Below are 17,692 nucleotides of genomic sequence, written 5' to 3'. Positions count from 1 at the left end.
AAACAAGTAAGAGGAAGAGGATCGGCGGTGTTTCATCGTCATCCGTCAAAGGATTCGGGAGTTATGAGGATGATCTGGAGGGTGCATCTCGCTGACAGTTCTAGAAAAGAGGCAGTTGGCAGGGGAAGAAGGAGGACACCGTAGTAGATAGAAAGGGGAAAGTAGAAACCTCCGGATGGGCTGATCTGGGAAGGATATCAGAGATCAGAGATGGGAAAGTTCCTCAATCCATGGAAGCCGGGCAGAAGAGTCACGCGCTTTCATCTGGGCACCGAACAAGGCACTCCATGGGTACCTGAAGCCCCATAAGCAGTCATATGGACGGGCAAGTACCCACGCCTGAGGTGTCAAACTCCTACGGTTTTACCTGATCTTCGTTTCCTCTGTTTCCTCTCCCTACCGTGTACCGTGGACTCCATCTCTGTGAATAGAATTCGTGCCAGCGCTTGACAACTGTCAGTCTGAGAAAGGCCAAACTCAACCGCAGCTCAGGTCACAAGCCCCCCTCTCGGTGGAGGAGGAATAATGCATGCGACCCAGCATGCGGGGATCGAGGAACGCTCGCAACTGGCTGTCGGCTGTTCAGTGTTCACTTACTCAACGCTCGGCCGGCCGAAGGCTTTGGTTTTATTTTTTGGGCAAGCTTGCTGGTCCCAGGGTTGGCCTGATTTGCAACCCTCGTGTTGACAGTTGATCCGTAATAATAACAATAATAATAATGAATCGGTATGGGAAAAAAAAAAAAAAAAAAAAAAAGGCAACACCCGTGAGCGCCTATGCATATCTCGCCACCAGTGTCTCTGTCCAGGGGCTGACCTGGGAAGTCTTGACGGTAAGAAAGAAAAGTCGCCAAAACAAACCAAAGGCTGAGGATCAATGAGAAGGACTCCCGTACTTCTTGTGACACATTGCTCATATTGCCGCCTTGCTGCAGGTTTAGAATTTTATGTTTTATGTTTTTTGATTATTACTATTCTTTCTTAATTAATTAATTATCCCTCCCATTCCCTGGCGATCTGGCAGTCGCGCGAGAACCGATCGTTGGCGAGGGACGAAAACAAATGACGTAGGGAGGATCAACCACCTGCCCAGAGTCACCAAGATGCTGACTGTTCACTACCTTCTGTGCTCCGAAGGTTCAGTACCTTTGACCGGTGCTCGGTACGTCCAATCAGGGCGGCTCATGACGTGCTCGGCCGTCATCAGCAAAAAGAATGGAGTCGCCCGCCGCCGATACTTTCCCGGAAGATAATCTGGCGGTGGAAACGGCCAGCAAGGGGATCTTTGGGCCCTGGGGCTTGGGGCTTGGGGGGGGCGTATTTTTTTCTCTTTGGTCTTTTTGTCTCTTGTACGTTTGGGCTTGCTGGGCTTGCCCGCCTTCGTCAACCAGAGGGCGTGGAGAAATCAACTCCGAGAAAGAATATTCGGTCTTGCTTCCGCCGACCGTCGTCGGGCATTTTTCATCCTCCCAAGGGGGAGGGCGACTTTCCCATCCTCTCGGGTCCGACCTGTGGTATCATTGCTCGGGTTTCGACATTTTTGACTCTTCGTCGTCGAATGGGATCACAACTCTGAGTATACCTACAAGGATTTGTACTGCCTCCTTTGCAGATGTTCCCTGCACCTACTCATCCTGGTGATGCGCTGCACGGTACCGTATCTCGCTGGTGGATGGGTGGAGGAGGAGGGAGGGACAGGTGGAGAGAGAAAGAAAAAAAAAGAAAAAAAAAAGGGAGGAAGGAGAAAATCCCCTACAGGCTCTTGGCCGTAACCAGGCGGTACGGGGTAGCCGCGTTCCCCGTATAAACTCATGAGGATTGGCATCATAATTTCCGCCCGTCAGTTCTGATTCGATCCCACGGCGTCCAAGATGTTCCCGGTGATGGAGGACGATGATGGAGGATCGGCATGCTGCGCATCGTTTTTGCCGGTTTCAGTTTTTTCTAGTGGCTTGCCGCCATGGATCCGTCAGAAAAACTGTCGAACCCACGGCAATGGATCTTCCTGTCCCTCCCCTCCAGCCGTTTTGTTCTCTTGTCCTTCTTCTTTGGTGGTCGGCAAAAACTCGCTCGCGAACGAAAAGGGTAAGAGGTGGCTTCACCGGTATTCTAGGGGAGGGGGGAAAGTCCGCGAGCAATCATGATGGAGAGTTGGAGACTGGAGAGACATCCGAACGCTGGGATATCGTTCCAACCACTCACCGCGGCGCAAAAAGCGTAATAGGCGCCCCGATAGACAGTTCCCTGCTCATTGGCCTTTATGCCCTGGTAATGTATACACTGTACACTGTACGGAGTACACAGAATATAGCAACTAATCAACTAACGACCGGGGGGGATCGTTAGTCATCTAATGATAGACTTCGAGGTTAGTTATGAGGATACCATTCCCGATCGACATTGCATGACCTCTCCCTCTCGCTTTCTGCTTCCCCCTGAGACCGTTTCATGGGACCAGGGAACTCTGCGCCGGCATATGGCGTCGTTTTTGCCCCCCCAGGTCCCATCACCTCGGCAGTCGGAAGAGTCACGACTCACAAGTCACAATATGAAGGACCACGGAATGCCACTCGCCTAGCGACTATTTTAGTGAGGGATGGTTTTGTTGATTGTTCGTTATTTGAGTCGTGGCAACGGCAATCCTTTCTGTTCTTTTTGTTTTTTATTTTTTGGGAATCATCTCTCCGAATTAAAAGAAAAACCGTCTGATTTAGCCCGAGAATCTCGGCCAATCAAACCCCGGGAACAGGGGGGAAATGGCGATAAAATAAGAGGGTCCTTATTAGTACTGCGATATTATATTATTCTGATTAATTATTAATTACGGAGTACGGAGTAGGTACACTTATACCTACAGGTATTCAGAGGGAGCACAGAGGTCAGAGGTACTACCAGGTACGGTACTTGTTGCCGGAAGGAATACCATCACGATAGTTTCACGGATACATACCGACTGTCGGAAAGGAGGTCAACTTGGTCAAGTCATGACTTGGACGATGCTCCGTTGGTAGCGACCCATCAACCACCATCGTCAACTGACGGAGCGCTCACCGAGGATGACCACCGGAACAGATCCTACTTCCCGTACCTTTGCTCCTCGGTCATCAGCAATCAGCAATCAGCATCAGCATCAGTATCAGTATCTTCACCCCGACGGTATCAATCATCATAGTAGCGGTGGGTGATGAGGATCATCAATTCATTCCGCGGACACCCTTCTCACTGGTGGTATTTGCCCCCCCTCCCCTCCAACCAAGTTGACCAAGCCTCCAACCCCTCTAGGGACGGAGGGTCGAACCAGGGGGAGGATTCCTAATGGAAGGACCCAACGGAGGGACGCTAACACGATCACTAGAAAGCCGCTAGAGAGGAACGAACCCCTAAATTAAAGTCAGCCCTCCCCACCGACGCCATACCCGAACGGGGCCTTCACCGAAAGAATGACCGGTAAATGCTGGAAGAGTTGCTTGTGATTTGTTCACCAGGATCATTTATCGTTTATAATAATTTGGAAATTGTTGGTGAATGTTTTAGATTACTCCGTATGGTATCCTGTACTCCTACGGTGTACACTGAGGACTCCGGCGTCTGCGTACGGTACCCCCTTCCATCCTTCGTTCCAGTGGCGGCCACGAGTCTCTGAGCCACCCTCAACTTTCTTTCATCCCATGTCCGCCCGGTTTGGGCCATTTTCGAGGAATTCCATTAGACTTTTTTTCTTTGGTCAACCTGTCTGGAAGAAAACAATAATAGTACAGGGATTTAATCAGTAATAAATTAATTTTTATTTTAAAATAAAGGAGTTAGCCAAGAAGTGACCTCATCGTTCCTTATACTGACATTCGCAGAATAAAGTCTGATTGGGATTTTCCTATGATCATCCTCGCGACGCGGCGTAGAAGGACCCCACTTGGAAAAGAGAACTGAACTGAGAAAAAAAAAAAGAGCCGTGAAAATAAAATAGAAAAAAGAAAAAAGAAAAAGAAAAAGAAAAAGAAAAAGAAAAAGAAAAAAGAAAACCTCCCCTTCTGCGGCCCAAAAATCGCGGAGCCAAACTAAACTATCGTGACTATATTAGTTCTTAACTTAGTCTTCATACACCGATTCGGTAGAATTATCGTTATTATCGTCAATTATTATCCCTCTGGTTTGACAAACGGATTCCTGCCAACGACTTCCTACCACGACTGGATGGAGGTTGAAGTGAACTGAGACCTACTGACACCGTCCATCTTCTTACTACAACGACGAACCTGAACCTGCCCACGCCTCTCGCGCTTCCTCTCTCTCCCCGATTTTTTTAACGTGGAGTTTTCCCCTGCAACAGTAACCTTTTGCCCCCTTGTCGGCACTCTTTTCCCTTGAACTCCCTCGTTTCTCTCTTGATTGTTATTACAACCCACTTTCTCTCCCTCCACCCCCCTCTTCTCCCCTAACGGTTTCTTTCTGTTAGTCCCAGTCCCTTTCCCGTTTTCGGACTGTTCGACGAGTTCCTCTCAACACGCCCGCCCACTCCTCCCTCCTCCAACTCCCCCCAAACCCGATTTTCCTCCAAACTGCTTTCCAAATTCTCCATCGAAAATTGGATCGCAGAGGGCAAGTCGACGAGAAATTTTCACCAAGCGAAGTAGTCGAAGACGGAAAACGGACAACTCGATCAATCCGTCAAGTCAGTCATCCAGGAACATTCTTGAATTACTTTGTCCCGAGTATCGGTTGCCTTCCCAACTTCGCTTAACCGATTCGCTTTCCCCCCGAACTTTCTCCAGCGAACGCCTTTACTTTTTTTTTTTTTTCTTTTAATTTTTATTATTCAAACATCCTCATTCCAACTCCTCCAGTCTTTACCCCTTGGGTCGTGCCTGGAGAAACTGGATTTCGCTGGATTTTTACCTTTTTTTTTTTCGGGTTTTCCTTTTCTCTCCTTTTGCTGCTGCGTCCGTTCCTCCCAAACCCTTCCAACCGTTTTCGACCACTCTCGCGAACCATCCTTCGCTTCAATCTCATTGAGCCCCGATAGCTACCTCCAGCGATACGCAGATTCGGGATCTGAGTTATTCGCTAGAGGTAGACTCACCAGCTGTGATTGCTCAAAGTTATCGTTGGTGCTGGATTTGTTGAACTCTTTTGTCCTTTCGATCGTGGAAAGCCGCCACATCAACCACAAAACAAATTCCTCCTGAAATTCTCAAAGCCACCGACAACCAAAGGATCCGGTAAATTCAACCACAACGCCACCACATAATCATGGCGTCGACGTCAGATATGCACGGGTCGTCACCCGTTCCAACCTTACCCCACCCCAATGACAACGGTCGCACGCATATGTCCTCTTTGTCCTCTTCCTCCTCCATTTCCGACGCGGAAACGGATCGCAGAGGCCGCCCGGAACGCCCTCGAATGGCCAGTCGGAAACCGAGTGCCTCTATACTAGTACCACGAGACCATCCCGAAATTGAAATCGAGGAGGAAGAATTTCCGCCCGACGACGCGAGAGCCATGAGTCCCCGACGCAATTCGGCGGATTTGGAACGACTGGGAAAGGAGGCCCGACAGACCTTGCAGGAGTAAGTATCTGGTGCTTGACGGGCCTGGGAATCTATGTCTTCTGAGATCCCTACGCTTGTCCGCCTCTCATATACTGGATTGCTCATTCGCTAACATTTAATTCCTTCCTAGACAAGCTAAGGCCCTCCAATCCTCTCTCCAAGCCTTAGCCGAACGCATCGAAGCCGTGAAATCGGATCATGACAAGCTGGAAAACGAAAACAAATTCCTCCAGGACTACATTGGCGGATTGACTCGGAATATGACCAAAAGCGAAATGACGAGAACGAGTACCAAGGTCAGAAAATCTCAGAAATAAGGCGGAAAGTCGGATTCCACCTCGGCTGTTGCGACGATCAGACGGTCGGGTTTTTACGGCTTCTTGAGAAAGCGCAAGGAAAGACCCTCTACTATCATGAAATATGCGCCCTGATACGTCCTCGGTATGCGAAGACTCTCATTTTGCGACACGGGCATTCTCCAGCAATCCGCCCTGTCGGCTCTTTTCCCCGTCGACTTGACCCATGTCGAGCACCATCTTTCCCTTTCCCTCTTCTATTATACGAAACCGCACACTTCTGAACGGTATCACACATACCGCAATCCAATTTATACGAGTTTCTCAACCGCAACCTTTTTACTCTATACCGCCAGCGAAGCTGAAACGACATGGGTGGCTTATCTTGATATTCACGTTTCTACCGATACGATGCCGTAAACGTCTTGATCTGAAAATGTTACCGTTTAGCCCCGGATTTGGGAACACATCACGCCTCCAACATTAGTTGGATCGGTATTCCTCGCCACTCCGATCACGAGCCTTACGTCGGAACTCGGTTGTGCTTCGATCAGCAACTTGTGTCACGGGAATGTTGAAATGTTGAAAGATCCAGCGGGCAAGGGAGGCTCTTGTGACATCATTGCATGCCATGTGTTGTCAGGGAGCTGAATGCTGCTTGGTCTTGGCATCCGATCCGATGCGTGATCCTGGTGACCCTTGCTCTATCCAATCTTCAACTTCCAGTCGTCCGGCTCGCAACTTCCACCATCACTTCTTTTTTTTTGGCGTGACATTCCATTCGGTTGTGGTCACAGTCCACCAATATTCGACCTGTTCATATTAATTTTTTTTTTCCTTCTCTTTCTTGTCTCATTTTTTTTTCTTTTCACTTACTTTTTTTTTTCTACTCGTCCTACCGGAGGCACCTGTGTATTTTTGTGGCATAGCACAACTCGGCGTTCGGAAACTGACTGGGGAACTCTTTGACTGTTCTACCTCGATTTTATTATTCTACTTTAGACTTGCTTTGCTTGACAGGAAACCGCAACTGGGCGCAATTGTTTCTCATGGTCTGCAAAAAGAAAAACTTTTCATTCGGGTGGGAAAGCATTTTCGAGGAGCAGCCATTTGTGGTTTTTTCCCTTACTACTACAACTTTGATCGTCTAACATCTCTTTCATCCATCATCGGCATCGGCATCGTGTACATTGGAATCGTCCCGGTCTGACGATTCGGTTTGAATTTTTGTTTGGCTCTGAAGACATTTGCTTTACATACCCAGGAAGCGCGCGGTTTGATACAAATGAAATGAAATTACTATAAAATTATATGATCCATCAATCAATTAGACAGACAGACAAACGGCTTGTTTGGCGTATACATCTATCTAAAGATGAAAATGACGTATCGAGGTCCTCTGACCTTCCTCCGAATTCTGTGCCACCTTTGATTTACTCAACTCAAGGTAACTAAGGTAACTAACTCTCAATATCCCCAGTTCTGTACGACCCTGCAGAAACCACTAGAATCAACATCTCAGGCAGACAGAAAGGCAGACGCGTAAAGTACCCGTGTCTACGGAGAACACCGTAAGCATCTTCCTTACCTTACCTCACCAAGACCAAACAAGACTAGGTAAGTACGGAGTAAAAAAATGCGGATGAATAAATGATGACACTCGCCACCCGCCTCGCCTGCGCCTGCGCCTCCTTTTCCCCATAGTCCCATACCTTACTCCGTGCCTACCTTGCCTATTTAGCGTACGGTGTAGTTACTGACTACTGAGTACAATACCGGCCGGAAACCTGTCCCCATGTCGTGTCTAATCTAAAACATAATATCCGAAAATAAGTTAATCAGCCTTTTTTAATTTAAAAACAATCAGCATCAAAGTCGTCACGATGGTTGATTTACCGATTTTATTGGATTTATTTTTACTTTTTTTTTGGCCGCCCGCCCGCTGTCCGTCGCCCTGCCACACACACACCCCTTCTCTCTCCGTCTCACCATTTGCCCCCGGCATCATTCATGACATCATAGCTTTTCTCTGCTTTTTCTTCTACTGCCTTTTTGGGTATTTTGATTTCGTCACTTGCATGCTTGCATCGTTGATTTGTTGAGGGTTTGACGCCGGGATATTTTTGCTGTACATACTCCTTCTAGTAGGTAATTGAGTCATATCATATCTATCGGAGGTACAGCAGCTACGGTGTAAATATGGAGATCTGACAATTTGTCAATTAGACTTAATTTAAATTGTCATACCCATACTCAGTCATGTTCATGATTATAATTTACTAACTACTTACCGTAGTCACGAGGATATCTACTCATCTACTCAGCTACCTATCAACTACCTAGTTACCTATCCTGGAAAGTGCGACAACTGACGACTAACGACTTCAGTGGACGGAGGACAGAACCTACGGTGTATGTAGTGACAACGTCTCAGCTTACCTACATCTTCCCTACCCAATGCCTATCTATAAAGCTTCAGGATAGATGACCCTCAGCTGTAATGTTATTTATTTAATTTTTTTTTTTTTTTTTGAGAAAAAAACCTCCTCCACTCACGGGGACTATCACCGTCACATCTTACCTTCTACTAATTTGCAGGTAGTACAGTTCAACCCCGGCGCCAGCGGAGGATGGGATAGGATGGGATGGGATGATATCGTACAATCAATCACCTATTCAGGTAGGTAACCCAAAAAAAAAAAAAGAAAAAGAAGCGCCGCATACGTCATGTTTCGGAATTGCTTTCCAGGAGTACACCGGATGTACATACTCCTGGGCGCTTAAAAGGATTCCTATTAGTTGGACTACAGACCAACATGCGGTGTATTAACTAACTATACCCTGGGATATTGGGATTAAGGACAGGGATGGGTAGGCTGGCAGGCAGACAGACAAGTGGCCGTGGTCGGTTAATACCGATCTACTACTATAGGTAACTAACTGCCTTATACAGTGCATTCGGAGTAGGTAGCGTCGCTACAGTTTACTGAGAGGAGTGCAGGACATTGAAGAAGTAGAAGTATGTGCATGCTCCAGAATAGATAGATTAACGCCTACACAGCACGATTCAACCCAAATCGTCCGACTCCCAACCACTAGAATGCTGCTGAGTTGGTTGATTAATCGATCGATCGATTAACAGGCTGGCTGATCAAGCATGTGACTGCGATGTCCATCCATGTCCATGTGTGTTGTGATACCGATATAGCTGGATCGCGCGATGAGATGATAACGTGTCGTAGATACGGAGTAGTCCATGACATAGAAGCAAGTCTATACATTTCAATTTCCCTGTTATCATCTATTTCTCGCCGTGTAGCTAACACATGTCTACACTCTACAGTCCCCAGACCTGTGTATGTACGTATTTCACGTGTACGAATGTACAAAACACAAGATAGATAGTTCCATCCCAAAGCCTCAAGGCCCTTAAAATAAAACAAGGAGGGACCCCTCTAACCCAAACATCAAACAAACCCCGTCAAACAGAAACAAAGGCCAAGTAAAACAAGACACTTGCATAAGTCTTGCCTAGCTCAGGTACCAAGTCTTGGTTTTGCTGTCTCTCTCTCTATGTGTGTGTGTGTGTGTGTGTGTGTGTGTGTGTGTGTGTACCTTGCCTACTTGCTTGTTTGCTTGCATCGAAACTCCTGGCCACAGTACCCTATATCCGGCTATATCGGCCATCTACTTCAAACTCTTATGTAGATCTCAAACTCTTATGTAGATCTCAAGTTTGGAAGACGCAGCCACGAGTTCCAGCTAATTGTCAGAAAATGACGGATCTGCATGTGTCTGTTTGCTGGTTCTGTGGTTACTGATGGTGACTTCTTGGCTGCTGGGGTTGCTGCGCTGCGGTGAACAAAGTACGACCGACTTTCACATCCCTGTTAGAACATGGATATTGTAGAGATGAAATCGCGCAAGGTTGAGCCTCAGATAACGTCGGGCTAGGCTCAATGAGGAATTGTGTCATGCTTCGACTGCGGCAGTGGCATCGCATCTACAGTGTTTAGCTCGACTCCAGGGTCTGAATTTCAACTTTCTTGAATAGCCACTGCTGCCGGACTTTAGATCTAAATTCAAGCTAAGGCGAACATGTAAAACTCCGTGCGTGGCAAAAGGAGTAACCCCAAGACGTATACTGGAGCAATAGTCCAGATCCTCGAGGTATTTGTGGGGGATGTAACTTCACTGGTGTGGGTTTGGTGGTTGCGAGTAATAAAAAAAAATGGAATAAAAAAAAGGAAAGGTATTCTTTGGGTAGTTGAGCAATAGGCAAAAACCGATAAAGGGGGTAAGGGAGTTAAAAAAGAAATAGAAATCAAACAAGGAATCGAAAAGCTGAGCCACACAGATGGAGAACCGGTTCACTTGCCAGCCGAGACGCGCTCAAAAACGACATCAGATTGTGCTGGGGCAGGATATCAAAAGGGATCCGAGGAGCAATTTCGACCGAATATCCATCCGTTAGCTGTGGCGTCGTTGAATAAAAAACCTCCACGTTGCCCTGGGTTGTATGATACGAAAACAAAAATGCACCTCGCGTTTCCCTTTCTTTTTCTTCAGCCCTCTTCTACATTCATTCTAGTTCTTTCACGCAAGCCAGCCCGTCATCCGATTACTCCATCCGTGTGGGGACGAGGAATCCTGCATCATTTCTTTACTCGGCGGGCTTCTCACCCTCGGCAGCCGGGGCCTCCTCCTTCTTCTCGGAGGTAGCGGCAGCCGAGTCAGCAGCGGGCTCGGCCTCGGACGAGGTCCAGAGCGTCTATGAAATGTTAGTACAAACGTCCGATCGGAGAGGATCCCTATTTGACGGGTCTTACCAGGTTGTCACGGAGGAGCTGCATGATCAGGGTGGAGTCCTTGTAGCTCTCCTCGCTCAGGGTGTCAAGCTCTGCGACGTGCGTTAGTTTATTTGATTCCAACTCATTTTTGAGAACTCCCCGCATTAGAGTTTTGTGCGGGGCCCCGGAAGTCAAGACATACCGGCAATAGCGTCATCGAAAGCGAGCTTGGCGAGGTGGCAAGCCTGGTCGGGCGAGTTGAGGATCTCGTAGTAGAAGACGGAGAAGTTGAGGGCCAGTCCGAGACGGATGGGGTGGGTAGGAGCAAGGTCGGTTTGGGCAACTTCGGTGGCAGCCTTGTAGGCCTCAAGGGAGGCGTCGGCAGCGCCCTTGCGGCGGTCGCCAATGGCGAACTCAGCGAGGTAACGGTGGTAATCACCCTTCCTGTTGGGTTGTAACGATGCGCGATTAGAATCTGTCATCCGTCGCGCGAAAGCCCGGAGATGAATCAAAACACATACATCTTGTGGTAGAAGACCTTGGACTCGCCGCTCTGGGCAGAGGGGATCAGGTGCTGGTCGAGAACCTCGAGGATATCATCGCAGATCTTGGCAAGTTCGGCCTCGATCTTCTGGCGGTACTCCTTGATGAGAGTGACCTGGGACTCGTTGCCCTTGGATTCCTCTTTTTGCTCGATCGAGGTGACGATTCTCCACGACGCACGGCGAGCACCAATGACGTTCTTGTAGGCAACGGACAGCAGATTCCGCTCTTCGACGGTAAGCTCAACATCGGCAGAAGCAACGATCTTCATGTTCTCGACCATCTCTGCAAAGTGGTTTGGTCAGCAATGCGGTCGCGATTTACCAGATATAGGGAACAAGGGTATAACAAACCCTCATAGCGCTCAGCCTGCTCAGCGAGCTTGGCGAGGTAAACAGCATCTTCGTGACCCATTGTGAAACGCTTTCTAGTGATAAAATCTGACGTTAGTTAAAGTCGTAAGATGATGTAGAGAATGCGGTTTGAAGTCTTGAAAAAACCAGAGGGGCAAAAAAGAAAGAACCATATATAGATGAGAAACAACGGGAAAAAGGAGGATAGATAAGGGGCAGAGAAATTAATAGGGGGAAAGAAGCGTTCCAGATCGTGCGATGAAGCGAGGGGCAGGAGGCGGTAGTCACAGGGCAGAAGTGAGGCTGTGAGGTCAAGTGGTCCAAAGGAACACGAAATCAAGAAAAAAACTCTCCCCTCCACTATTGATCCTCTGTTTGCTTTTTTTTAAATGATGAAAAAAAAGCGATCAAATGGATCGAACGGGATAACGTGATATGAAAAATCAAAAGTACAAGATTATTCCCACCCAGCGGGGAAGAAAACAGGTGGTACGGCGACGGTCGGGGTTGTTGACAGAGGAGGTCGCACCGCTGGTCCTCCACTCGGCTAGCCGTGGACTGTGTCGCGCGGGTGGGCGATTCCAACGTAGTCTAGACGGGGTGGAGGGGAGTGTCGACGACCCAGCAATCATACCGCAACGTTCCCCCAGTAAATATGTGGTGGTAGGACGTCGCTCCCACCCTCAGAGCCTCCCGACCAAAATCATCAAGCCGGACGCGATGGCGATGACGAACATCGTGGATGGAAATGGGGGAGCGGGCAAGATTGGAGAAGTGGGATATGGTAATGACGAGGGGGAAACAGTGGAAGACAACAGAAAGACGTGGTCGGGACTCACCTGGTGATTGAGTTATGGACGGAGGGAGGAAGTTAAGTTGAGATGGGGAAGTAGAGGAGATTTGATGGTAGAATTGAAAGATAAAGTAGGTTGGGGCAAGAGAGAAAAATTATAACAGGCAAGACGGAGGAAGGAAGAAGGAAGGAAAGGAAGAAGAGAGAGAGAAAGAGAGAGAAGGAGAGAGGGGGAAGTTGGCAGTGAGAGCGAGAGCGAGTGGGAGGGGAAAGACCAAAGTCAACTAAACGCGCCCAAAGGGGGTCGAAAGGAGCCTCGACACCTCAGGCAGCCCTGGCGTCAATCGATTCTTTTTCCTTTTCGCCTTTGCCCGGCCGGGATGGCCCCCCCTCCCCTCAACTGTCTGCGGTGACTAGACTCGACTACTCCGGACTAGTCGGTCTGTTGCTCTTGTTCTTAATCGGTGTTTTCATCCAGCATTACTCCGTACTTGGTTACAAAAATATCTATCTCGACTCTGGACTTTCGCTCATGAACACCGCTGACGGAACGTCCGCACAACTCGTCCGTCCTGTCCAGCCTCACTCCAATATTGCCGGCTGGAGTAACTACGACCAACAGGACAGATTGATAGATCTCCTCCCGGACTCAACGTAGGTCCCTCAATTCAAGGAAAGGAGTCCTTCGTCCAGACACTCGTTTGTGTGGTTCGGTGGGCCGCCCATCGTCATCCCTATTTCATTCCCGCCAATCGTTCCACCCACACCAGAGATCCTCCCAGACTGACTGGAATTTTATTATTATCGCTACTACCATGATCCTTTTTTACGAGATTATTATTAGCGACTGAGGTCCAGAGAAAGGGCGTTTTAGCCGCCGTCCATTATTGATTGAGCCTCGTCGCTAGTGTTGCTAGTCCGGATGGAACTAAAGAGGAAATGTCGCCCACTCGACTCCATAATAATCAAATAATAGGGGAAGGGTCATTCGCATTTCCAATAATAACGATTTGCCCGTCGTCCGGGATAACGCCTTGAGTCTTCCGAGAAATTGGATATGTACGATGGACGGTCACGGAGCACTCGGGCAGCATTTTACGAACACAGTAGAGTGTGCGCGTAGACAGAAGAGAATGGAACAGCTAGACTGCGGATCGATTGGATTCCTTTCCTCTGGCGTTTCAGCCTGGCGGTTTCTGGAGTCTTCGATCGATGTGATCATTCCCATACCAACCAGAGGCTGTCAATGCAGCATGTCTAGACGCTGCCAATATCGACAATGATATTCTTAGCAATCGTACAACCGTGCAACCCTGGATCCAGTCTCAATTGGCAGGTGGCATTTGTGTTCATTAGGCATTATTTAACTCTTGTGTCAAGAGTTATCCAAACGCAGGCCAAACAGCCCTAGCTAGCCTAGCCTAGCCTCAGGCCCCAACAAGGCAGAAAAACCAGCCAGCTCACCTGACCCGCTGACTCACCACCCGCCCTGACATAAGCATCACATGATCCGCAGTCTGGTGTCGTCATTGGAGAGCGAGAGTGACGGTCCCGGACCGTCGAGACCAGGGTAACTCCGGTACCTTACGACTGCACGGCTAATAAGACCTAGCCAACCCTTCTCCCCTCATCTTCCATCCTTTCTTTCTTTCTTTCTTTCCTTTCCATCTCACATCCTCTTCATTTCATCGTCACCTGAGTCCATTACATCCACGTTCCTCACTCTCCATCATAATGCTCCGCCAGTCCATCGTCCGTCCTTTGTCCACTGCCAACCGTGCCCTTGCTACGCGGTCCTTCTCTGTTATCGCTCCCAGAATGGCCGAAGGTGATATCGGTTCTCCCCGGTCGGGTGGCCAGGCGCAATCGTAAGGCTTTCCGCCTCTCTCTTGGTGCTCTTGGTGCTTTCCTTGCATTGCGACTGTGCATGTATGCCTTGTTGCGTTGGCATTCGAGATGGTATTGGGTCTGTCTGGACAATTGGCCCGTCCGATCTACTCGTCCGATATGAACGGATGACATCATCATCATGACCACCATCAGCGACGCGTGCAGCATTATCCAGTCAGCAAAACGAGGCATCGCTAACATCGTGATTCAAATGACAGGGACTCGTTCCAGCGTCGTGAGGCCGCTCAGGAAAACTTGTACATCCACGAGAAGGAACTCGAGAAGTATGTCCACCTCCCCACTTTGCTCCTAAGATCTACCTTCGACAGCACCATAACTAACTCTCCATCTCTAGGCTCCGAGGCCTGAAGAAGTCCATCAACGAGCAGCGCGCCCACCTGGATAAGCTCGACAAGCACATGTACGTTCCATTCTCTTTCCGAATCGACTTGGGCGAGCTAGGTAGCTAACGCATTCCTCGCAGTGACGAGATCACCAAGAACCAGGGTGGAGAGCAGAACTGAGCTCGTGCTCCCCGTTGATCCTCCTCTCACCAGTCTAATGTACGACGGGATTATTTTCACGTTCTCCTGATCATTTGCTTAACGATTCCAGATGGACAGTTGTCTTGCTTGAGGCTTATATCCCTTGACGAAAGCACAGTTTTTCTTTTATTGGCTGCATCTTGTGCCCTCTGTTCCTTAGATGTAATCTATCTATCTATTTCCTATCCGCCTACCTACCTACCTACCTACCTACATACCGACTTTACATATTCAATACTAAAAACATCCTCTACTCTTACTTTAGATATGCTTGTAATCCACAAAACATTTTAGTTCATTAACCCATTGTGCGAAAAACACCTACTTGTAAGCCGGAAAAGGAAATAAAGAAAAGGAGGGTCAGGCAAAAAAGAAATCACCAAGTAGCAATCCCATCATAGGTACGTTACATTCCCACGGTCAAGGTACAACCAGCGTAGACAGACCCGTTTACCGCCGTCCCATGTAAGAGCGGTAGAAATCATCCGCAGCATCGGTGCCTCCAATACCGGAGCTGCTGAATCCGTATCCAAATCGGGAGGACAGCGTTTGTCCGGTCTTTTGCGCAGCCTGGACCTTGGCTTGGAGTTCGGTGGTGCCTTGGTCGATTACTTGGAGCTGGGAAAGGTGGGAGTTCAGGATGCGCACGATTTGAGATATCTAGATGGGTTGGTTAGTGGCAAGTATAGAGAGGTGGCTGGGTGTATGAAGCATAAACTAACCGGCTCATCTGCCTTGTTCGTCTTACTCAAGGTAGACGAAGCGCCGTTGACTTCCTCGATCATGCTGGTAAGGTCCTTGCCCATTTCGTCCAGGCGCTCTGATAGCTTCTCGGCCATTTGGTAGCTATTTTCAAATGTCAGCAGTCGGTTCAATATTATAACCAGACAGTTTCAAGGTGGAAGATCGACTTACGTTCGCTCACGCTCTTGATCCGGTCCTTGGAGAGACTCGCCCGGTCCCACCTGTTTCGACATCATCTCCTCCACTTCACGTTCGTACCGATCCAGCCAAGAAGTCAACTCCTCCTGTTGTCCTTCAACAGAAGCAAGCTGGCGCTCAACTTCCTGCGTCGCGCGATCGGCATCGACTGTGCTTCCGTACAGCTTCTGGACCTTGCTTCCGTTCTCCACCAACATGCGATCCCATTCGGCAACCTTCTCCGCCTGCTCCCGGAAGTCCTTCTGATATTTGGTCAAGTCGGTGGCCCACCGAGTGATGATTTCATCCATCGTCTTGTTCTTCAGGCGCGACTGAGCTGGAGGAGCCGGTCCGGCAGTGGAGGCGCCAAGCCATTGAGGCTGCTTGACTCCGGCGGTGCCTGTGGTGGCCGAGGCAGTCGTCCCCGACGTAGCCGCTCCCGACGTAGCAGTCAATGAGGGCTTGTCGCCTGCAGCGGTTGCGCCGCTACTGGAGGGCTGAGTCGACGGAGTAGCTCCGGCAGGCTTCGAAAACATATTGGTCGCTGTGGGTTGAGAAGCGGGGGCGGCGGGGTTGGAGGTACCAGCAGGCTTTCCAAATAGAGTGTTAGTCGCTGCGGGCTGGGAGGCAGGGGCAGCGGTAGCAGCAGTTCCGGGGGCGCTCGTTTCGGTTGACTTGGGAGCTCCAAGTCCTAAGAATAAGCCGGAGCCACCGGCAGCAGGCGTGGATGATGGAGTGGTTGAGGAGTTGGCGCCTCCAAGGGCCGGGAATAGGGACTTTTGTGGTGTCGCAGAGGACGTGGCAGGTGTAGATGACGGTTGGGCAGTCGGCGCCGGGGCAGGGAAGGCAGGCTTAGCCCCAGAGTCGGCTCCAGAGGATGGTGCTTTGAACATGGAAAGACCGGTCGGTGCTGGGGCGGCGTTTCCGAAAAGAGGCTTTGGAGCACTGTCCGCAGAGGGAGCGGGAGTTGTCGATTCTGCGGGTTTGTCCTTGTTAAGGTTTCCGAAGAGACCTCCTCCGGCAGGCGCCGCGGGAGTCGTGCTACCAAACGTAGGTTTCTGTGCTGCGTTCGCTCCGAATAGGTTAGGAGACGATGATGGTTGGGAGGCTCCTCCCAGCGTGGGGGTGGTAGAAGAAGTTGTTGTAGGCGCTGTTGAGGGGTTGGCGTTCAAGCCTCCAAAGAGACCGCCAGGCTTCTGCGCTGCCTGTCCAAAGAGCGTCTGGCCTTGACCGGCTGAGTTTCCTTGAGGAGGGGGTCCGGCGGGAGTGGTAGATGCATTCCCGAAAAGTCCTCCAGACTGTCCAGGGGTGGATGAAGTATTGCCGAACAGATTGCCGGTGGGTTTCGGCGCATTGTTCCCAAAAAGGCCTCCAGTGCTGGGAGTTTCGGTGGGCTTTGGTGTTTGTGATGATCCGGCGCCAAACAAAGAGTTCGTTTGGCCTGTGGGAGCAGCGGGTTTGCTCTGGGTTCCGAAGCTAAACGCTGGTGTACCACCGCTACTCGCGCCACTGCTGCCGGCGTTACCAAAAAGCGAAGGGCTCTGTCCGGGTGTAGAGGTTGTTCCAAATGGAGAAGGCGCCGAGCCACCGGTAGTTGCTCCAACATTTCCAAACAGACCTCCCGAGTTAGATCCAGCATTCGCATTGCCAGCGGAACCGAAGATACTACCGCCAGAAGTGCCGCTGGAGGCTGGGGGGTCGAATGAAAACATATTCGACATGGTGTTGAGACGAGGCTAATGAGGAAGGTGGGCGGACAGGGCTACCCTGGGAGGGAAGAGGAAAGAGGGAAGGGGAGAAAAAAGTGATCTAGAAACGAGAAAAGTCAGTCGAAGATGTTGCGAAGCTACCGATCGGAGAAAAACTCATTAGTCAAGAATAGAAGAACTCACTGCAGCCAGGAAGGACAGGCGCGCCGGGGAACCCAAGCAATTGGAAGAATTGTGATGCCTCGAGCAGAAAGCTGAGCCGGCGAGGAAGCAAAGCCCGAGTAAATTATTATGGTTCCTCTTC

At 49.6% G+C, this 17,692-nt stretch overlaps 4 protein-coding genes across 4 annotated transcripts; 2 read left to right on the top strand and 2 right to left on the bottom strand.

The window, feature by feature from the left end:
* Window positions 1-5,246: 5,246 nt before the first annotated feature.
* On the top strand, window positions 5,247-5,865 carry KD926_000024 (short coiled-coil protein; the record flags this gene model as incomplete). The annotated part of the gene is made up of 2 exons (XM_053103939.1): window positions 5,247-5,566; window positions 5,679-5,865. The coding sequence occupies 2 exons, from the start codon at window positions 5,247-5,249 to the stop codon at window positions 5,863-5,865; spliced, it is 507 nt and encodes a 168-aa protein (XP_052952742.1).
* Window positions 5,866-10,507: 4,642 nt separating this feature from the next.
* Window positions 10,508-11,591, bottom strand: artA (14-3-3 adaptor artA; the record flags this gene model as incomplete). The annotated part of the gene is made up of 5 exons (XM_053103937.1): window positions 10,508-10,615; window positions 10,674-10,744; window positions 10,837-11,078; window positions 11,156-11,462; window positions 11,531-11,591. 5 exons carry the CDS (start codon window positions 11,589-11,591, stop codon window positions 10,508-10,510), a joined length of 789 nt encoding a protein of 262 aa, XP_052952741.1.
* A 2,466-nt stretch (window positions 11,592-14,057) lies between these two features.
* Window positions 14,058-14,737, top strand: KD926_000022 (uncharacterized protein; the record flags this gene model as incomplete). The annotated part of the gene is made up of 4 exons (XM_053103936.1): window positions 14,058-14,191; window positions 14,432-14,497; window positions 14,569-14,634; window positions 14,698-14,737. 4 exons carry the CDS (start codon window positions 14,058-14,060, stop codon window positions 14,735-14,737), a joined length of 306 nt encoding a protein of 101 aa, XP_052952740.1.
* A 471-nt stretch (window positions 14,738-15,208) lies between these two features.
* Window positions 15,209-17,400, bottom strand: KD926_000021 (putative nucleoporin Nsp1; the record flags this gene model as incomplete). The annotated part of the gene is made up of 3 exons (XM_053103935.1): window positions 15,209-15,418; window positions 15,481-15,604; window positions 15,674-17,400. 3 exons carry the CDS (start codon window positions 17,398-17,400, stop codon window positions 15,209-15,211), a joined length of 2,061 nt encoding a protein of 686 aa, XP_052952739.1.
* Window positions 17,401-17,692: the final 292 nt, after the last annotated feature.

Source organism: Aspergillus affinis, assembly GCF_023601865.1.
Source record: "Aspergillus affinis strain CMG 70 chromosome Unknown NODE_100_length_134578_cov_84_604828, whole genome shotgun sequence".
NCBI lineage: Eukaryota > Fungi > Ascomycota > Eurotiomycetes > Eurotiales > Aspergillaceae > Aspergillus > Aspergillus affinis.
Note: the sequence above shows the minus strand (reverse complement) of the source record. Positions and strands in the feature narration are given on the sequence as shown.